The sequence below is a fragment of the Capra hircus genome, chromosome 19 (assembly GCF_001704415.2).
Source record: "Capra hircus breed San Clemente chromosome 19, ASM170441v1, whole genome shotgun sequence".
NCBI lineage: Eukaryota > Metazoa > Chordata > Mammalia > Artiodactyla > Bovidae > Capra > Capra hircus.
In genome coordinates this window covers 8,155,912-8,170,893 of record NC_030826.1, presented here as the reverse complement: position 1 = coordinate 8,170,893, position 14,982 = coordinate 8,155,912, and the positions used below count along the sequence as shown (strand labels likewise).

Here is a 14,982-nt window from a genome sequence, read left to right as displayed (position 1 = left end):
TAGACCACAAGGAACCATAGTTAAGATCTCATAACAACCTATAATGGAAAAGAATCTGAAACAAATATGGATAGCTGAATCACTTTTCTGCACACCTGAAACTAACATCATATAAAATAATTGTACTTCAATTAAGAAAATTACTTTTTTTTTTAATTTTAGCATTTTAGGGCTAGAAGTGAGATTAAGTATCATCTCTTACAATGTCCTTGCTTTCCTAGTGAAGTCCAGAGACCCTTATGAGACCACCCAGGTCCCTTGCTGTGTAGGAGACTACTCCGCCTGGCCTTGCCCCAGTCAGCTTACTTTACTGCCCCGGGCCTCCGCGTGTCCCAGGACAAGACGAGGAGAGATGGAGCTCCAGTTCCGGAAAGGCAATGAGTCGATGAGAATCAGTATCTCCGGGGGCACGACTAAATACTTCTTGGGTAGATGAGCAAAGCCCAGGATAACCAAGCCAGGAAGCTACAATATGCAAATGAGTGGATTGCGGCATTCCCCCTGATTGGCTAGAGGGGCCCTGATGTCACAATAGGTGGGGTTTCTCCATTCCAAAGGATTGTGTCTCCTGCCAAAAAAACAGAAAAAAAAAAAAAAAAATTCACTGACTTGGCTAGACCCTAGCTCCCTCTCTTTGTCCGGACGGAGGCGGCACTATGGAGCCCCTCTATCAGTCAGGTTCCATTCTTATGAAGGTGAACACCTTACAAGGGAAGAAGATGGTGGAGAGCGGCCTCCAGTCTGGGGACTTCTCGCTGCCCCCATCGTGGTCCTCCAGCCTGCTGCCGCCGGCCGACCTAGAGATCCTGCAGCAGAAGGTGGCCGGGATGCAGCGAGAGCTGGAGGACTTCAAGAAGGAGGCGCTCAGGGCCATCCGCTACCTGGAAGACGCCTTCTGCGAGATGAACGGGGCCCTGGTGCAGCAGGAGGAGCAGGCGGCCCGCGTGAAGCAGCGGCTGCGGGAGGAGGAGGACCGCGGCGTCGTGCGGAACAAGGTCCTCACCTTCCTGCTGCCCCGGGAGAAGCAGCTCCGGGAGCATTGCAAGCGGCTGGAGTTCCTGCTGCTGGGCCGGGGCCGCGACCCTCCGAGCATCCCCGGGAAGATCCAGGCCAACTGAGGCTCGTCCGTGACGAGCCGCCGAGCAGCCCGGTGGAAGATGCGTTTAGCTAGAAGGACGCATCCCGAGTCCTGGTCCGTTTGCTCCCCTCCCCTACCCCCTCTCTGCGGCATTCCCTCTGCCTAAATAACACCTTGCTGAGAGGCGAAAAGACCCGTTATGTTCTTTCGGTGAAGCTCTGTCTATCCAGCAGCACCCAGGAAAGAGGCGCCCCAACCCTAAGTCTTTGGAAGACACCTGTAACTTCCCCCCCTCTTTGTAATGGTGCTATTGCTCAAATGTATAACATGTTTTTTTGACCTTCTTAAACTGATTGTGTCGAACACATGTAGCTTCTTTTAATGACTGCAGGTTCCATGGCTTGCTCCTTCATGCATGGTCTGCCGAGAGGGGTCAGTCGTCCGCCCGAGCACTAAGTGGCCTCAGGCTACTCCTGTGGTTCTTATCCTCGCCCAGCCGGCTTTCCCACCTGCTTTCACAGTCAGACTGTCCTGTGTCCCTTTGCTGCCTTCGCCCACCTCTGCTTCCTCTCCGTTTGGTCTGCAGCTGGGCCTGCAGGATCCACAAAGGGAATTAGTACTCTTGCCTGGAAAATCCCATGGATGGAGGAGCCTGGTGGGCTGCCGTCTATGGGGTCGCACAGCGGCGGACACGACTGAGGTGACTTAGCAGCTTAACAGCAAGCTGGAGTCAGATAAGCTTAGCACGTGGATGAGGCAACACCTAGAAGGCGGGGCCAGAAAGCCCTGAAGCTGAGTTTCACGTCTGACCCATGGAGCTGGCATTGCTACGAAGCCCCACTGTTCATCAGGTGATATGCCCTGAAACACAGCATCCCACTTGCTCTGATAGCAGTGGAGGTGCTAGCTGCTCAGTCGTGTCCGACTCTTTGCGACCCCATGCACTGTAGCCCACTGAACTCCTCTGTCTGTGGGATTCTCCAGACAAGAATGCTGGAGTGGGTTGCTATTCCCTTCTCCAGAGGGTCTTCCCGACCCAGGGACTGAATCTGGGTGTCTCACATTATAGGCAGATTCTTTCCCATCTGAGAAACTGGGAAGTACATACTCCTGTAGGCCCCGTTAGAAGCAAGTGCTGTTGCCCTAATGGTGCAGGGTGGGAAGCTGACCCCAGGAAGGTAAGTCCTTCCCCCAAGGGCTCCGGCCTTGAAAGTTCAAGGTCACCTGGGCTCATCTGCTGTCCTGCTGCACACCGCCCCCCCCTCCCCCCAGGGAATCGGATCAGGCATCATGGACCTGTTCTTCTGGAGGGCTGAGACTGTCACGTCGGTCCACTGGGTGCTCCTTTGTGTCACTGTGACTTTTATTTTCAATAAGGCTGTTTCATTCAGTCCTATTTTCTCTCTGGTCCCCTCAAACTCGGCCATGTGGAGGGATTCTCCCCTAAAGAGTGGAGGGAGTGCCTGACAGCCAGGTCAGCCCTTGAGCAGAGTGGGCCTCTCCTCCCAGCTCAAAACCTGCAGCCCGGGCCGTGTCCACTGACAGCCCAGCTCAGCTCCCTCCTCCCGCCTTTCTTCCATAGAATCTCTCCAAACAAGGTTTGAAGGTCTGCAACACCCAGGCTGGTCTTCAGGAAAGGATGCCAGGCCTGATCCATTCTTCATGGTGACATCACCTATCAACCATGGACCCTGAAGGGCTGTAACCCTTTCTCTAACTTTAGTTTCTACTTTGGGAGGTGTCCCTGAAGTGGTAACAATAAGGTTAAAACCAGTAAGATTACTGCATGTATTGCTAATTTGTAGTTACCGAGAATATGACATAGTCAGGGTGCCAGGCTTGTCCCTCTGAAGGTGGGTACTCGTATAACCTTCACCTTAGGATTTTGAGAAAACCAAAGCTCAGAGAAGCTCAGTAACTTGCTCAAGGTCACACAGCTGATGATTGATAGAATTAAAATTTGAACCGAGGAGTGTCTAATGCCAGAGGCTGTGCTTTTCACCACTGTGTATTATTTTTGGAGGCTACATGCTTCTTGATGGATAAAATATGAGTGCACTGAAATTGGTGAGGCGAGAAGGATTGAAAGGTTTTGGCAGTGGGGCGGGGGGGGTTCCTGTGCCCTTCAGCCTTGTAGGGGATGCAGGTGTGTGCATGTGTGTGTTTACAAATGTATTTGAGAAGGAGAACTTGACTGGAAAACCATAAGAAGAGAGTTAACAATCAGCTGCCCTGTGCAGAGGAAAGTGGATCTAATGTAACTCCTGTGGAAAAGGGTCTGAGGCTTCTGCACGTGCAGCTTGTAATCACCCTGCTCAGAAATGACGGTGATCATGGGAATCCTAAGACGTGGCGAGGTGCTGCTCATGACTGGTGCCCACCAGACCACACCTGGGAGGGTCTGTGCTTAGTTCTGGCCCAGTGTTCCAGAGGGTCTTAGACAGCCTGGAGTGCCCCCTTGCGAGATCCTGAGGAGTGGGCGTGACCGAAGGACCTGGGGACCTTGGCTGACGAGGTTCTCTGGGAAACCTGGTCACTCCCTTCCAAACACAGGAAGGCCTGACTGTATCTGGGCTTGAGGGTCTGTGAAATGTCACCTCTGTCTCTGCCTCCATTAGGAACCAGTTGACGGGTAGACCCAGGAGCCAGGCAAATGGAGATCACTTTTATTGCTGATAAAGCTGTTCAAGAAGGTGGTTTACATATGTGAAATAGATCGCCAGTCCAGGTTCGATGCATGAGGCAGGGCGATCAGGGCCGGTGCACTGGGGCAACACTGAGGGATAAGGTGGGAGAGGGGCTCAGGATGGGGGACACATGTACACCCATGGCTGATTCATGTCAAGGTATGGCAAAAACCGCTACAATACAGTAAAGTAATTAGCCTCCAATTAAAATAAATTAATCAATTTTTTGAAAAAAAAAGAAGGCGGTTTAGACCCTGTGAGCCAAGTGAGCTGGCTGAGACCTTAGCCCTGAACCTGATGCGGTCTCCAGGCACAGGTGTATGCAGCTGTGGACATCTTCCTATTTCCATAAACCGGACAGTGTGGCTTCTCTATGGAGGAGTGACTCAAGAGAGGAAGGGGAGAGCTGTGCAGGAGCTGACCTTTTTCCCAAACCCTCCAACCTGGAACATTACTTCGCGGTCCTGGGAGAGGTGTGGGTGAAGGAAAGAGAGCCAAGAACACTGCTTGCGGGGAACTCCCTCCGTAGCGAAAGAGGAGCGGGAAATACGCGTGCCCCTCCTAGCAGCAAGAGGGGTAGCCTGAAGCCATATAGTTCCACAGGCTAGCACCAGAGACAGCAGGTGGATAACACCGGGTGGGGGCTTCCCTGGTGGTCCCGTGGCTAAGACTCTACACTCCCAGTGTGGGGGGACTGGGTTCCATCCCTGGTCAGGGAGTTAGATCCCACATGCTGCGATGAGGACTGAAGATCCCCTGTGCTGCAACTAAGACCAGTAAAGGAAATAAATCTATATTAAAAATATAATAACATCGAATGCTTCCTATGTGTCCATGCAGTAAAGAGCTGACCCAGCAGGTATGAGATGTTCAAACCTTGCATGTTTCAAAGCACGATCTGGCCCCCTGATTGGCTCCTGGGAGATAACCTCTAAGCCCTTGTAATACTCTGCCTGATAAAAATGTCTTTGTTTACCTGGGCCCTTGGGTCACACCAGATCGTTTATGCCAACAATATGATTTATGTTGGGGACCCTGGGCCAAGCTGTATCAGTCTGACCTCTGAAGAGGCTAGAAACTAAGTAACTAAGGTCAGCCATGGAAGGGTTCTCCATGTCTAGAGATAAACACCCGTAAAAACCCTGGACCACGAGACTCAGGTGAGCTTCCCTGGTTGACAGTACTTCATACCTGTCATCACACATCACTGCTGGGGAAGTTAACTACTGTCTGTACAACTCCGCAGGAAGAGGATAACTGGAAGCTTGTGCCTGATCTCTTCTGGACTCTCCCCTGTGCCCCTTTGACCTTTGCTGATCTTAATCTGCATCCTTCAGGTCTAATAAACCACGCTGCTGCTGCTGCTGCTGAGTCACTTCAGTCGTGTCCGACTCTGCGACACCATGGACTGAGCCCGCCAGGCTGCCCTGTCCGTGGGATTCTCCAGGCAAGGGTACTGGAGTGGGTTGCCATGCCCTCCTCCAGGGGATCTTCCCAGCCCCGGTCTCCTGCATTGCAGGAAGATTCTTTACCACTGAGCCAGCAGGGAAGCCCGTAATAAACCACAGTTGTGTGCAAAACAGCTTTTCTTAGCCTGTGAGTAGTTCTAGTGGCTCACCGAAGCTTAGCACAGTCTTGGGAACCTATGCTGCCGTGTCAGATGCACTTGACATTTCATCCGTATTATCCTCACAATAACCTTGTGGGCTAGGCCCTCTTATCCCTGTGATGGATGAAGAAACAGAGGTGTGGAGAGGTGAAGTAACCTGCCTAGGAGGACACAGCAAGATGCCCCATTCCCTCTCCTGACCACCCCGCTCCACCCAGGGTCCAGAGATTGGAGGGAAGGACTGGAAGGTCCTGTGGGGGCGGCCCCATAGTCTAAGGAGGCGAGTCATCCTGGAGTAATGAGCAGGAGGAGGTGCCAGAGGAAGAGACAGGAAGTTGGTGGGTTTCCTGTCTGGGAGAGCTCAGTGCAGATAGGCCAGGTGAGTGAGACCGCTGGGACACCTAGGGTGACTGCCTAGTCCTGGTTTAACCCAGCCTGTCTCCATTAGAGAACTGAAAGTCCCATATGCCAGGAGCCCTCTCAGCTTCTGGGCTAACAGGGATGGGTTGTTACCTGGCATTAGACATAAGCCACCTTGGGGTGATCCAGGTGAGCCTGTGGGTGGGGTGAGTCACAGCAGGCCAGGGCAGGAACAAGCCCTGATTGTCTCTGCCAGGTGAGTGCATCTTTGCTCCCATTTTTAACCAGAGGCAGCAGGAGGAGCTTATCCTTGACTTCATTTCTCCTTCTGGCTCTCGGGTCCCTGCCTACCCCCTCCAGCTGGCAAGGAGATTTGAGAGCAAGGTCTTTTCGGAACAGCTTTTGTGATCCTTGTGTAGACAATTGGGATACTCAATAAGGGCGCACCTCCCAGCTGAGACCCTAGTCCTGGAGGGCAGAGGACTTCATGGTAGAATCAAGAGCCTGTGGTCTGTGAGCGTCACCAAGAAGAGACAGCTCTTTGCAGTTTTGGAAAATGGAGCTCCTCACTCCGACTCTTCTCCTCCCGACCGTGAACAATAAAGTCGAGCAGCCCAACTGCTCACTTTCTTGGAAATTCTAAAACAAATAGAAGACAAAATAACAGATGGCTTTCTCCCTGCCGGTAGCTGTAGTTCTCAAAGGTTCCCTACAAGCTGCAACGCTCCGCTTGCTCTTCTCAAGCACTCCCAGCCGTCAGAGGGCTGCTGAGATATCAGACTCGTGGCTGCATCTTAGGAAGAACCTGTGGCAGGCGGAACGTCCTCCCCGGGCCCCTGAATCCCGTGTCTGCTGCAAGCTGGGATGCTTGGGTGAGCAGCAAGACAGCAGAGATGTGGGAAAGCCAAACACGGAGCGTTTGGCTCGGAGAGGTTACCAACCTCAGCTGCCAACTTCAGTCTTGTCTTTTCTGTTTACCTGACCCCAGAAGAGAGCTCCTAGGGACAATGTGACTGGGCAGAGTCAGGCGGTGTGGGTGGGAAGCAAGAGTCTGGGTTTGGGAATTGGCTTCACACTACACGTTGAACGTTGCCTCCTGATCTGAGCCAGTCCACGTGGTATTTCCATGGGAGTGTGGCGAGCTGCAAGCTGTGGAAACCTTTCTGACATTCACCAGGTTTTGACCTTTCCTTGTTTTTTTCCTGGAAAAACCAGTTTAGTAGTGTTTCCATGTTGAGTTAGCATTGACCCAGACATTCCACTCCTAGGGATAGATCCAACAGAAATGAAAACATATGTCCACACAAAACTTGTACATGAACGTTCATAGTACCATTCATAATGGCCCCAAGTGAAAGTGAAATTTGCTCAGCCATGTCTGACTCTGTGACCCCATGGACTATATAGTCCCTGGAATTCTCTAGGCCAGAATATTGGAGTCAGTAGCCTTTCCCTTCTCCAGGGATCTTCCCAATCCAGGGATCAAATGCAGGTCTCCTACACTGCAGGTGGACTCTTTAAAAAAAAAAAATTCTGGTGTAGGCAACGGCATCCTGAATCATGTTCTCTAGAAATATCTTCAGCACCCCGTGGGTCTCCTCATAGATGAGGCCAGAAGTGCGCTTAACTCCTCCACACTGGGCCAGACGATGGATGGTGAGCTTGGTGATGCCCTGGATTATCGTGAAGAACCTTGTGGTGACGCTTCAGTACAGTTCAGTCGCTCAGTCGTGTCCGACTATTTGCAACCCCATGAATTGCAGCACGCCAGGCCTCCCTGTCCATCACCAACTCCCGGAGTTCACTCAGACTCATGTTCATCGAGTCAGTGATGCCATCCAGCCATCTCATCCTCGGTCATCCCCTTCTTCTCCTGCCAATCCCTCCCAGCATCAAAGTCTTTTCCAATGAGTCAGCTCTTCCCATGAGGTGGCCAAAGTACTGGAGTTTCAGCTTTAGCATTATTCCTTCCAAAGAAATCCCAGGGCTGATCTCCTTCAGAATGGACTGGTTGGATCTCCTTGCAGTCAAGGGACTCTCAAGAGTCTTCTCCAACACCACAGTTCAAAAGCATCAATTCTTTGGCGCTCAGCCTTCTTCACAGTCCAACTCTCACATCCATACATGACCACAGGAAAAACCATAGCCTTGACTAGATGGACCTTAGTCGGCAAAGTAATGTCTCTGCTTTTGAATATGCTATCTAGGTTGGTCATAACTTTTCTTCCAAGAAGTAAGTTTCTTTTAATTTCATGGCTACAGTCACCATCTGCAGTGATTTTGGAGCCCCAAAAAATAAAGTCTGACACTGTTTCCACTGTTTCTCCATCTATTTCCCATGAAGTGATGGGACAGGATGCCATGATCTTCATTTTCTGAATGTTGAGCTTTAAGCCAACTTTTTCACTCTCCTCTTTCACTTTCATCAAGAGGCTTTTTAGTTCCTCTTCACTTTCTGCCATAAGGGTGGTCTCATCTGCATATCTGAGGTTATTGATATTTCTCCCGGCAATCTGGATTCCAGCTTGTGTTTCTTCCGTCCAGCATTTCTCATGATGTACTCTGCATAGAAGTTAAATAAGCAGGGTGACAATATACAGCCTTGACGTACTCCTTTTCCTATTTGGAACCAGTCTCTTGTTCCATGTCCAGTTCTAACTGTTGCTTCCTGACCTGCATACAGATTTCTCAAGAGGCAGGTCAGGTGGTCTGGTATTCCCATCTCTTTCAGAATTTTCCACAGTTTATTGTGATCCACACAGTCAAAGGCTTTGGCATAGACAATAAAGCAGAAATAGATGTTTTTTTGGAACTCTCTTGCTTTTTTCCATGATCCAACGGATGTTGGCAATTTGATCTCTGGTTCCTCTTCCTTTTCTAAAACCAGCTTGAACATCAGGAAGTTCACGGTTAATGTATTGCTGAAGCCTGGCTTGGAGAATTTTGAGCATTACTTTACTAGCGTGTGAGATGAGTGCAATTGTGCGGTAGTTTGAGCATTCTTTGGCATTGCCTTTCTTTGGGATTGGAATGAAAACCGACTTTTTCCAGTCCTGTGGCCACCTTTTCCAAGGCCCTTCCTGCCCTTGCCATGCCCAGACATGGTAAAGCGGCTGAGAACTTTCAAAACAGCCTGCAGGTGGATTCTTTACCAGCTGAACCACCAGGGAAGCCCAAGAATACTGAAATGAGTAGCCCATCCCTTCTCTGGGGGAATCTTCCCAACCCAGGAATTGAACTGGGGTCTCCTGCATTGCAGGAGGATTCCTTACCAGCTGAGCTACCAGGAAGGCCCCAAAGTGGCCTTATAATGGCTCCGAAGTGGAACTCAAAGCTCTATCAACTGATGAAAGAATAAATAAAATGTGGTCTATCTATGTAACGCAATGTTGTTTGGTAATTAAAAAAAACCAGGAATGTAATACAAATCATGATACAATATTATGCTTAGTGAAAGAAGCCAGTCACAAAAGACCACACGATACCATTCATATGAATATCAAAAAGAGACAAATCTATAGAGACAGCAAGCAGATTAGTGGGAGCCTGGGGCTATAGGGTTGGAGGAACGGGGAGAGTGACTTCTAATGGGAATGAAGTTTCTTGTTGAAGTGACGAAAGCACTCTAAAACTATAGTGCCCTTTAAATAGGTGAATTGCATGGGATGTGAATTATATGTCAATAAAGTTGTTTGAAAAATAATGTGTAGGAACTTTTCTGGTGGTCCAGTGGTTAAGACTTTGCCTTCCAACGCAGGGAGTTTGATCCCTGGTTAAGGAACTAGGATCCCACACGCCTCATGGCCAGAAAACCAAACCAAACAAAAAAACCCATAAAGCAGAAGCAATATTGTAACAAATTCGATGAAGACTTCAAAATACTCCATATAAAAAGATCTTAAGAATATAAAGTGTAAGTTCAAATACACAGTGGGGTAAAAAAGAAGTAATACTACAATTTATCATTCAAATCCCCTTTAATATTGAGAGATACAAAGCAAGACTGCAATTATTGTAAATTGTTTTAGCGTGGACGTTCTAGAGCCACACGGGCTCCCAAGTTTATTTGGGTTATTCATGTAAAAGGTGCCCGACTCAGAGATAGGTACATAATATATCACAGATGATAATTAAAACAGCAAGTAAGGCACAAAAATGTTGCAAATCAATGTGGTGACCTCCACCATCTAAGAAGCCTCAGGAGCGTGGCAGCAGGTGTAAGATGCTCTTTTGTGCCCAGCTGTGTGCTTGACTCCTCCAGTCGCAGAGGAGATGGAACTGCTAGAGCGAGACAAAGCCCCACACCTCCCCTTGACCTGGAAGGTATCTCTGATGGGGTAAAGAGCAGCATCAGGCTCAGTTGCCCAAGGGGCTGTTAACAGCTGTCACGTGACTTGCCGTGTGACCTGTCACATGACAGGGGTGGTAAAGAGGTCTTAAGCTCTTCACATGTCTTGTCTCTGGCCTGCCCTCAAAAAGCTTTACTCTGGTGAGATTTCTTGGTTGACTTCTTGCTCACCTCACCTCTTTCCTTCTGAGTTCCTTGCCACAGCAGGAGAGGGTAGGGGATCGGCACGCAGGCTCTGCAAACAAACTAGCCCTCAGTTCTGTATGGCATAGGGAGGTTCCTCTGAGGCCTCTCGGAGTGCTGCCCAATCGAACTTACTGTGATAATGGGAATGCTTTATAATTCTGTGCTGTCAGCATTGATGTCATCAGCCACGTGTGGCTAGTAAGAGTTAGGGAAAAAAACAAGTTAGTTTCTCAGTCATATCCGACTCTTTGTGACCCCGTGGACTGCAGCCTGCCAGCCGCCTCTGTCCATGGGATTCTCCTGGCAAGAATACTGGACTGAGTTGCCATTTCCTTCTCCAGGGGATCTTCCCCACTCAGGGATCTAACCCTGTCTCTTGCAGGCAGATGCTTTACCATCTGGGTTATCAGGGAAGCCCAAGATTTACGAACTGGATTTTAAATTTTATTTAATTTTAATCAGCTATATGTGGCCAGCGGCTACAGCCTCAAAGCCTCAGTTTCCCCACATTGTCCAGTGCGATACTGATGCTACCTATCTTCTAGTGGGATCGTTGAGTGAGTTAACAGAGGAAACGCAAGTATGGCGTGATAACTGACTGAGACTGCAATTACAATTTGACCCCCCACCCCACATTCAGGCTCTGTTCCCTGCCTCAGGGAGTCCTGTTTGTGGGGCCCCAAACAGATGTTGCCAGAAGCCCAAAAGGGCTTGGCATTTGGGCTTGGAAGTGTACACCATGGCAAGAAACTACGCTGTATCAACCCGGAGTGCAAGGAGATGGGATTCTGAGTGTGGACGGCAGTGGAAGCCAGCTCCAAGGGCAAAGTCAGATCAGGACCTGGGCCTGCTGGTCTACCTCAGCATCAGAGGAGTACGGGGTCTCAGTCCTCTGGCTGCAGCTGGCTGAGTCTCTCTCTGTTCTCACTGTGGTCACACTGATAAGCACAAGTGGGGGTGCTTTTAGGAGACAGCCAGCATGTTGTCATTCAGAAAAGCGGTCAAGCCAAAGCTCACTGGGGCTGAGGTTTAAAACCAAGATCCAGGGCTTCCCTAGTGGCTCAGTGGTAAAGAATCTGCTTGTCAAGGCAGGGGACCCCCGGTCCATCCCTGATCTGGGAAGAGCGCACGTGGCTCAGAGCAACTAAGCCCATGTGCCCCAGCTATTGAGCCCGGGCTCTAGAGCCAAGGGAGCGCAACTGTGGAGCCCATGGGCCACAGCTACTGAAGCTGGTGCACCCTCAAGCCCGTGCTCCGCAACAAGAGAAGCCACCACAGTGAGAAGCCCACAACAGACCCGGAGGGTAGCCCCTTCCTGGTGTAACTAGAGAAAAGCCCACACAGGCAGGAAGCCCCAGCACGCACCCCAGCCCCAAACTTAGCGGTTTAAAACCAAGGTCCAAGTGGAAATGCCACCTTCCTGGAAAGAACCAGGACTCGGAGAGGGGGAGAAGCTGCAGAGTCCGCAGGTCAGAGTCTGGTAGCAACGGCCCCAGAAACAGAGCCTCCTGGGAGTCAGCAGATTCTCTGTAGTTTACTCTCAAGAGCCCGCTGGGTGGGGAGTCCTGCTGGGACAGAGGGGGCGCCTTGACCCTGGGACAGCCATCCTCATAGAGAAGGTTCTCGAAGACGCTCTGATGACCTGCGGTGACGGGGAAGAAAGCCCACATCCCTGAGGCTCGGAGAAAGGAAAGACGCTGGTTCCAGTGTCCAGATGCCAGTCACCACCCTGTATGGTTACCGCTCCAGGAGGGGCACCGTCCCATTTCCGGGTTTGACAGTTCTGGTGGAGTCAAACCTGTCTCTACTAAATAAATGAGATCTCTCCAGGGCAGATCAATATTTAATGTGGGGTTTAAAAAGAGCGACTCAGGAAATGAGTTTAAAAGTGGTGAATTTGCCTTAGGTAGCAATTTCTGAAATACAGTGGTATCAGGGGACAGATTATTCAGACTCAAGCTATGGTTAATATAAAAACAGTTGAACAAGTCGAGTTCGGCATCTTGTGCATCAGTGGCTCTGAATCCCCCAGCTTTCTGTGTGGAACTCACAGAGGATTAGTGGAAAATTGGAAGAGACCTGCTCCTGTGAGGGCATCCACTCCCCGGCCGCTAAGTCCCTGGACAGCCGCCTCCATCCTCACCAGCGCAGACATCACTAATCAATCCCAGGCCCCTTTCTTCTTGAGTTAGATGCAGACGCATCTTCCTCTCCTCAACACTGCACTCGGGGCAGCCACCATGTCTTAGTCAGTGTGCCCCTGGTGTGAAATGAATTTCCCATCTTCCTCTAGTTCACATCCCTCATTTAGCAGAAGGGAAGTGCAAAGTTACACACTGAGTTAGTGACTGATCCAGGACCAGGGCCCCAGACAGACTTCCCTCTCCCACACAAACGCTTTAGAAGTTGGGGTCTCACACAGGACCCATTTATTGACTTTCTGTGAGCAACATGGGGCTTTCTCCATGATGGCTTTCAACCATCATTGAATAGCTGGTTTCAGAGATAACATTCTAGAGTTTCAGGGCTGAAAAATGGGCTTCCCAGGTGGTGCCGTGGTAAAGAATCCACCTGCCAATGCAGGAGACTCAAGAGACACGGGTTCGATCCCTGGGTGGGAAGATCACCCGGAGAAGGAAATGACAACCGGTATTCTTGTCTGGAAAGCTCCACGGACAGCAGAGCCCTGGGGGCTACCGTCCATGGGGTGGCAAAGAGTTGGGTACAGCTGAGTGAGCGAGCACACGAGAGCCAGAAAACAGCTTAAAGATGCCCTCATTCTACTCATTCCATCACTGGGAAATGAGAACTCAGAGAGTCAAAGTGACTTTGTGTAAGGACACACAGCTGGTGGCTCGTTGGTCTACATCCTGAAGGCTTGGGCAAATTACTCAAATGTTTGGACCTCCATCTTCCTATAAGAACCTCAGACTTGGTAAAGGTGTTTGTTTTAAGAAAAATGTGCAGCATCTGTTGCTGACATATCTCGATGTTTACCTAGATACCCTCAGGTTTATCTTTCTAATAATATTTTGTTTGGCTGATGCAAAACTTGGTTGGCATGGCCTAAACAAATAGGAACTGGGGATCTAGCTTTGTGGTAGGCCGCAGAGAGGTGTCTGAAAACCTTTTTAATGATTTTTCAGTATATACCTGTGGGCAGGAAACTATGGTTTCTAAGACAGGAAAGAAATATTCTTTCCCCAGGATGGAGGGGCAGGGAGGCGGTTTTTGCCGCTCAGGGTTTAACACGATGTTTGTGGTCTCCGTTTCCTCATTCATAAAATGGTAATAATGACACCTGTCCTCTCCACTTCAGAGGCAGATTGTAAAGGTCAAAAGGAATAATGTCTGGGACGAATGCTTGAAAAGTAAGGGACTGTTGTGACAGGCCAAGGGGATGGAGCTGGCAGGTGGAGGTAAGGGTCTCAGGATTTGGGGGAGGGGGAGGGCGCGGGAGGAAGGAGCCCCCGCCTTGGCTTCGGAACTGGGGCAGGATTTTCCATGCCCTCATTCCACCAGGCGCTCCTGTCAGATTTAAACCCACCTCTGCTTCACTGCCTGAGATGCTGCGATGTTTCAGGAATGGCAGCCCGAAGAAATGCCACGTTTGTAAAAGGTTGCTTTCCCTGAATTTGCCACTGGGTATTATTTTTACACCACTGTTCTGTTATCCAACTTCAAAATATACATCATATTTATATTGCCTCTGCTAAGCATATATTTTTATTTTATTGCTTACCATGTGGGTGACATTTGGTTATTGAATGTCTGGAGAATTGGACCCGGCTGTTGTGTTTTTTTTTATTCTTCCTTTGGTAAGTGCTTGCTCTGATGTATTAATCTTTACAAAAGGGATGAGACAGGGACACATAAGCATTCGCACTCACACACACACACTAATCACATTGCCATTTTATCTCACTTTGCGGGTGTGTGGCTACATTTATAAGAGCCGACAGATCTGAAATAGGTGTTCTGAACTGATTCAGGTGGGGAGCGATGAAGCCAGCAGCCTCCTGGGGAATTGGTTAAGGGAGGGAGGGAGAGGGAGCCTTTTGTCTCTGTTTGTGAAGGACACACCAGGCAAGAAGCATGGATGGAACCACTGTGAGTCTGAGCGGGAAGGGGCCCTGGGGATATATTTATATGTCTATAAAAACACAGACATGTGTTTTATAGATATTTTATATCTTATGTTTTCGTATATCTATCCAGCACCTCACATAATTCCTGATCCTGGGCTCAATAAGTGGTTATTGAATTAAAGAACAAGAGAGTAGTTATATAAACCATTTATTGAGGTTGGACTCTGTGCAAAGACACTTTGCATGCCCTTTCTCTAAGCCTCCCAGCATCCGTGCAAAGTAATTTTATTTTCTGCATTTTTAAAATAAAAGAAAGTGGGTTCTTCAAAAAGAATTGTCGTATGACCCAGAAATCCTACTCCTTTTTTGGGCAGATACCAAAAGGAATCGAAAACAGGTGAACAAATAAATACTTCCACATGAGTACCACAGCAGCACTCTTCACAATAACCAAAAGATGGAAACATCTCGCACGCCCACCAGCAGACGAAAGCACACACACACTGTGGTCTAGCCATGCAATGGAATATTATTCGCCCTAAAAAATAACAAAGCGCTGATACATGCTGCAACATGGCTGAAGCTTGGAAACATTATGAATCAGAGAAGCCAGACACGGAAGGCCA

The 14,982-nt window shown here is 49.4% G+C and overlaps 1 protein-coding gene across 1 annotated transcript; it reads left to right on the top strand.

Moving 5' to 3' along the window:
- CCDC182 (coiled-coil domain containing 182) lies at positions 590 to 1,464 on the top strand. Its single transcript, XM_005693091.3, has one exon. It carries the CDS (start codon positions 657 to 659, stop codon positions 1,116 to 1,118), a length of 462 nt encoding a protein of 153 aa, XP_005693148.1. The 5' UTR covers positions 590 to 656; the 3' UTR covers positions 1,119 to 1,464.

Bases quoted from the DNA above. Each gene is read 5' to 3' on its own strand.
- CCDC182 (XM_005693091.3), top strand. From the start codon at position 657: ATGGAGCCCCTCTATCAGTCAGGTTCCATTCTTATGAAGGTGAACACC.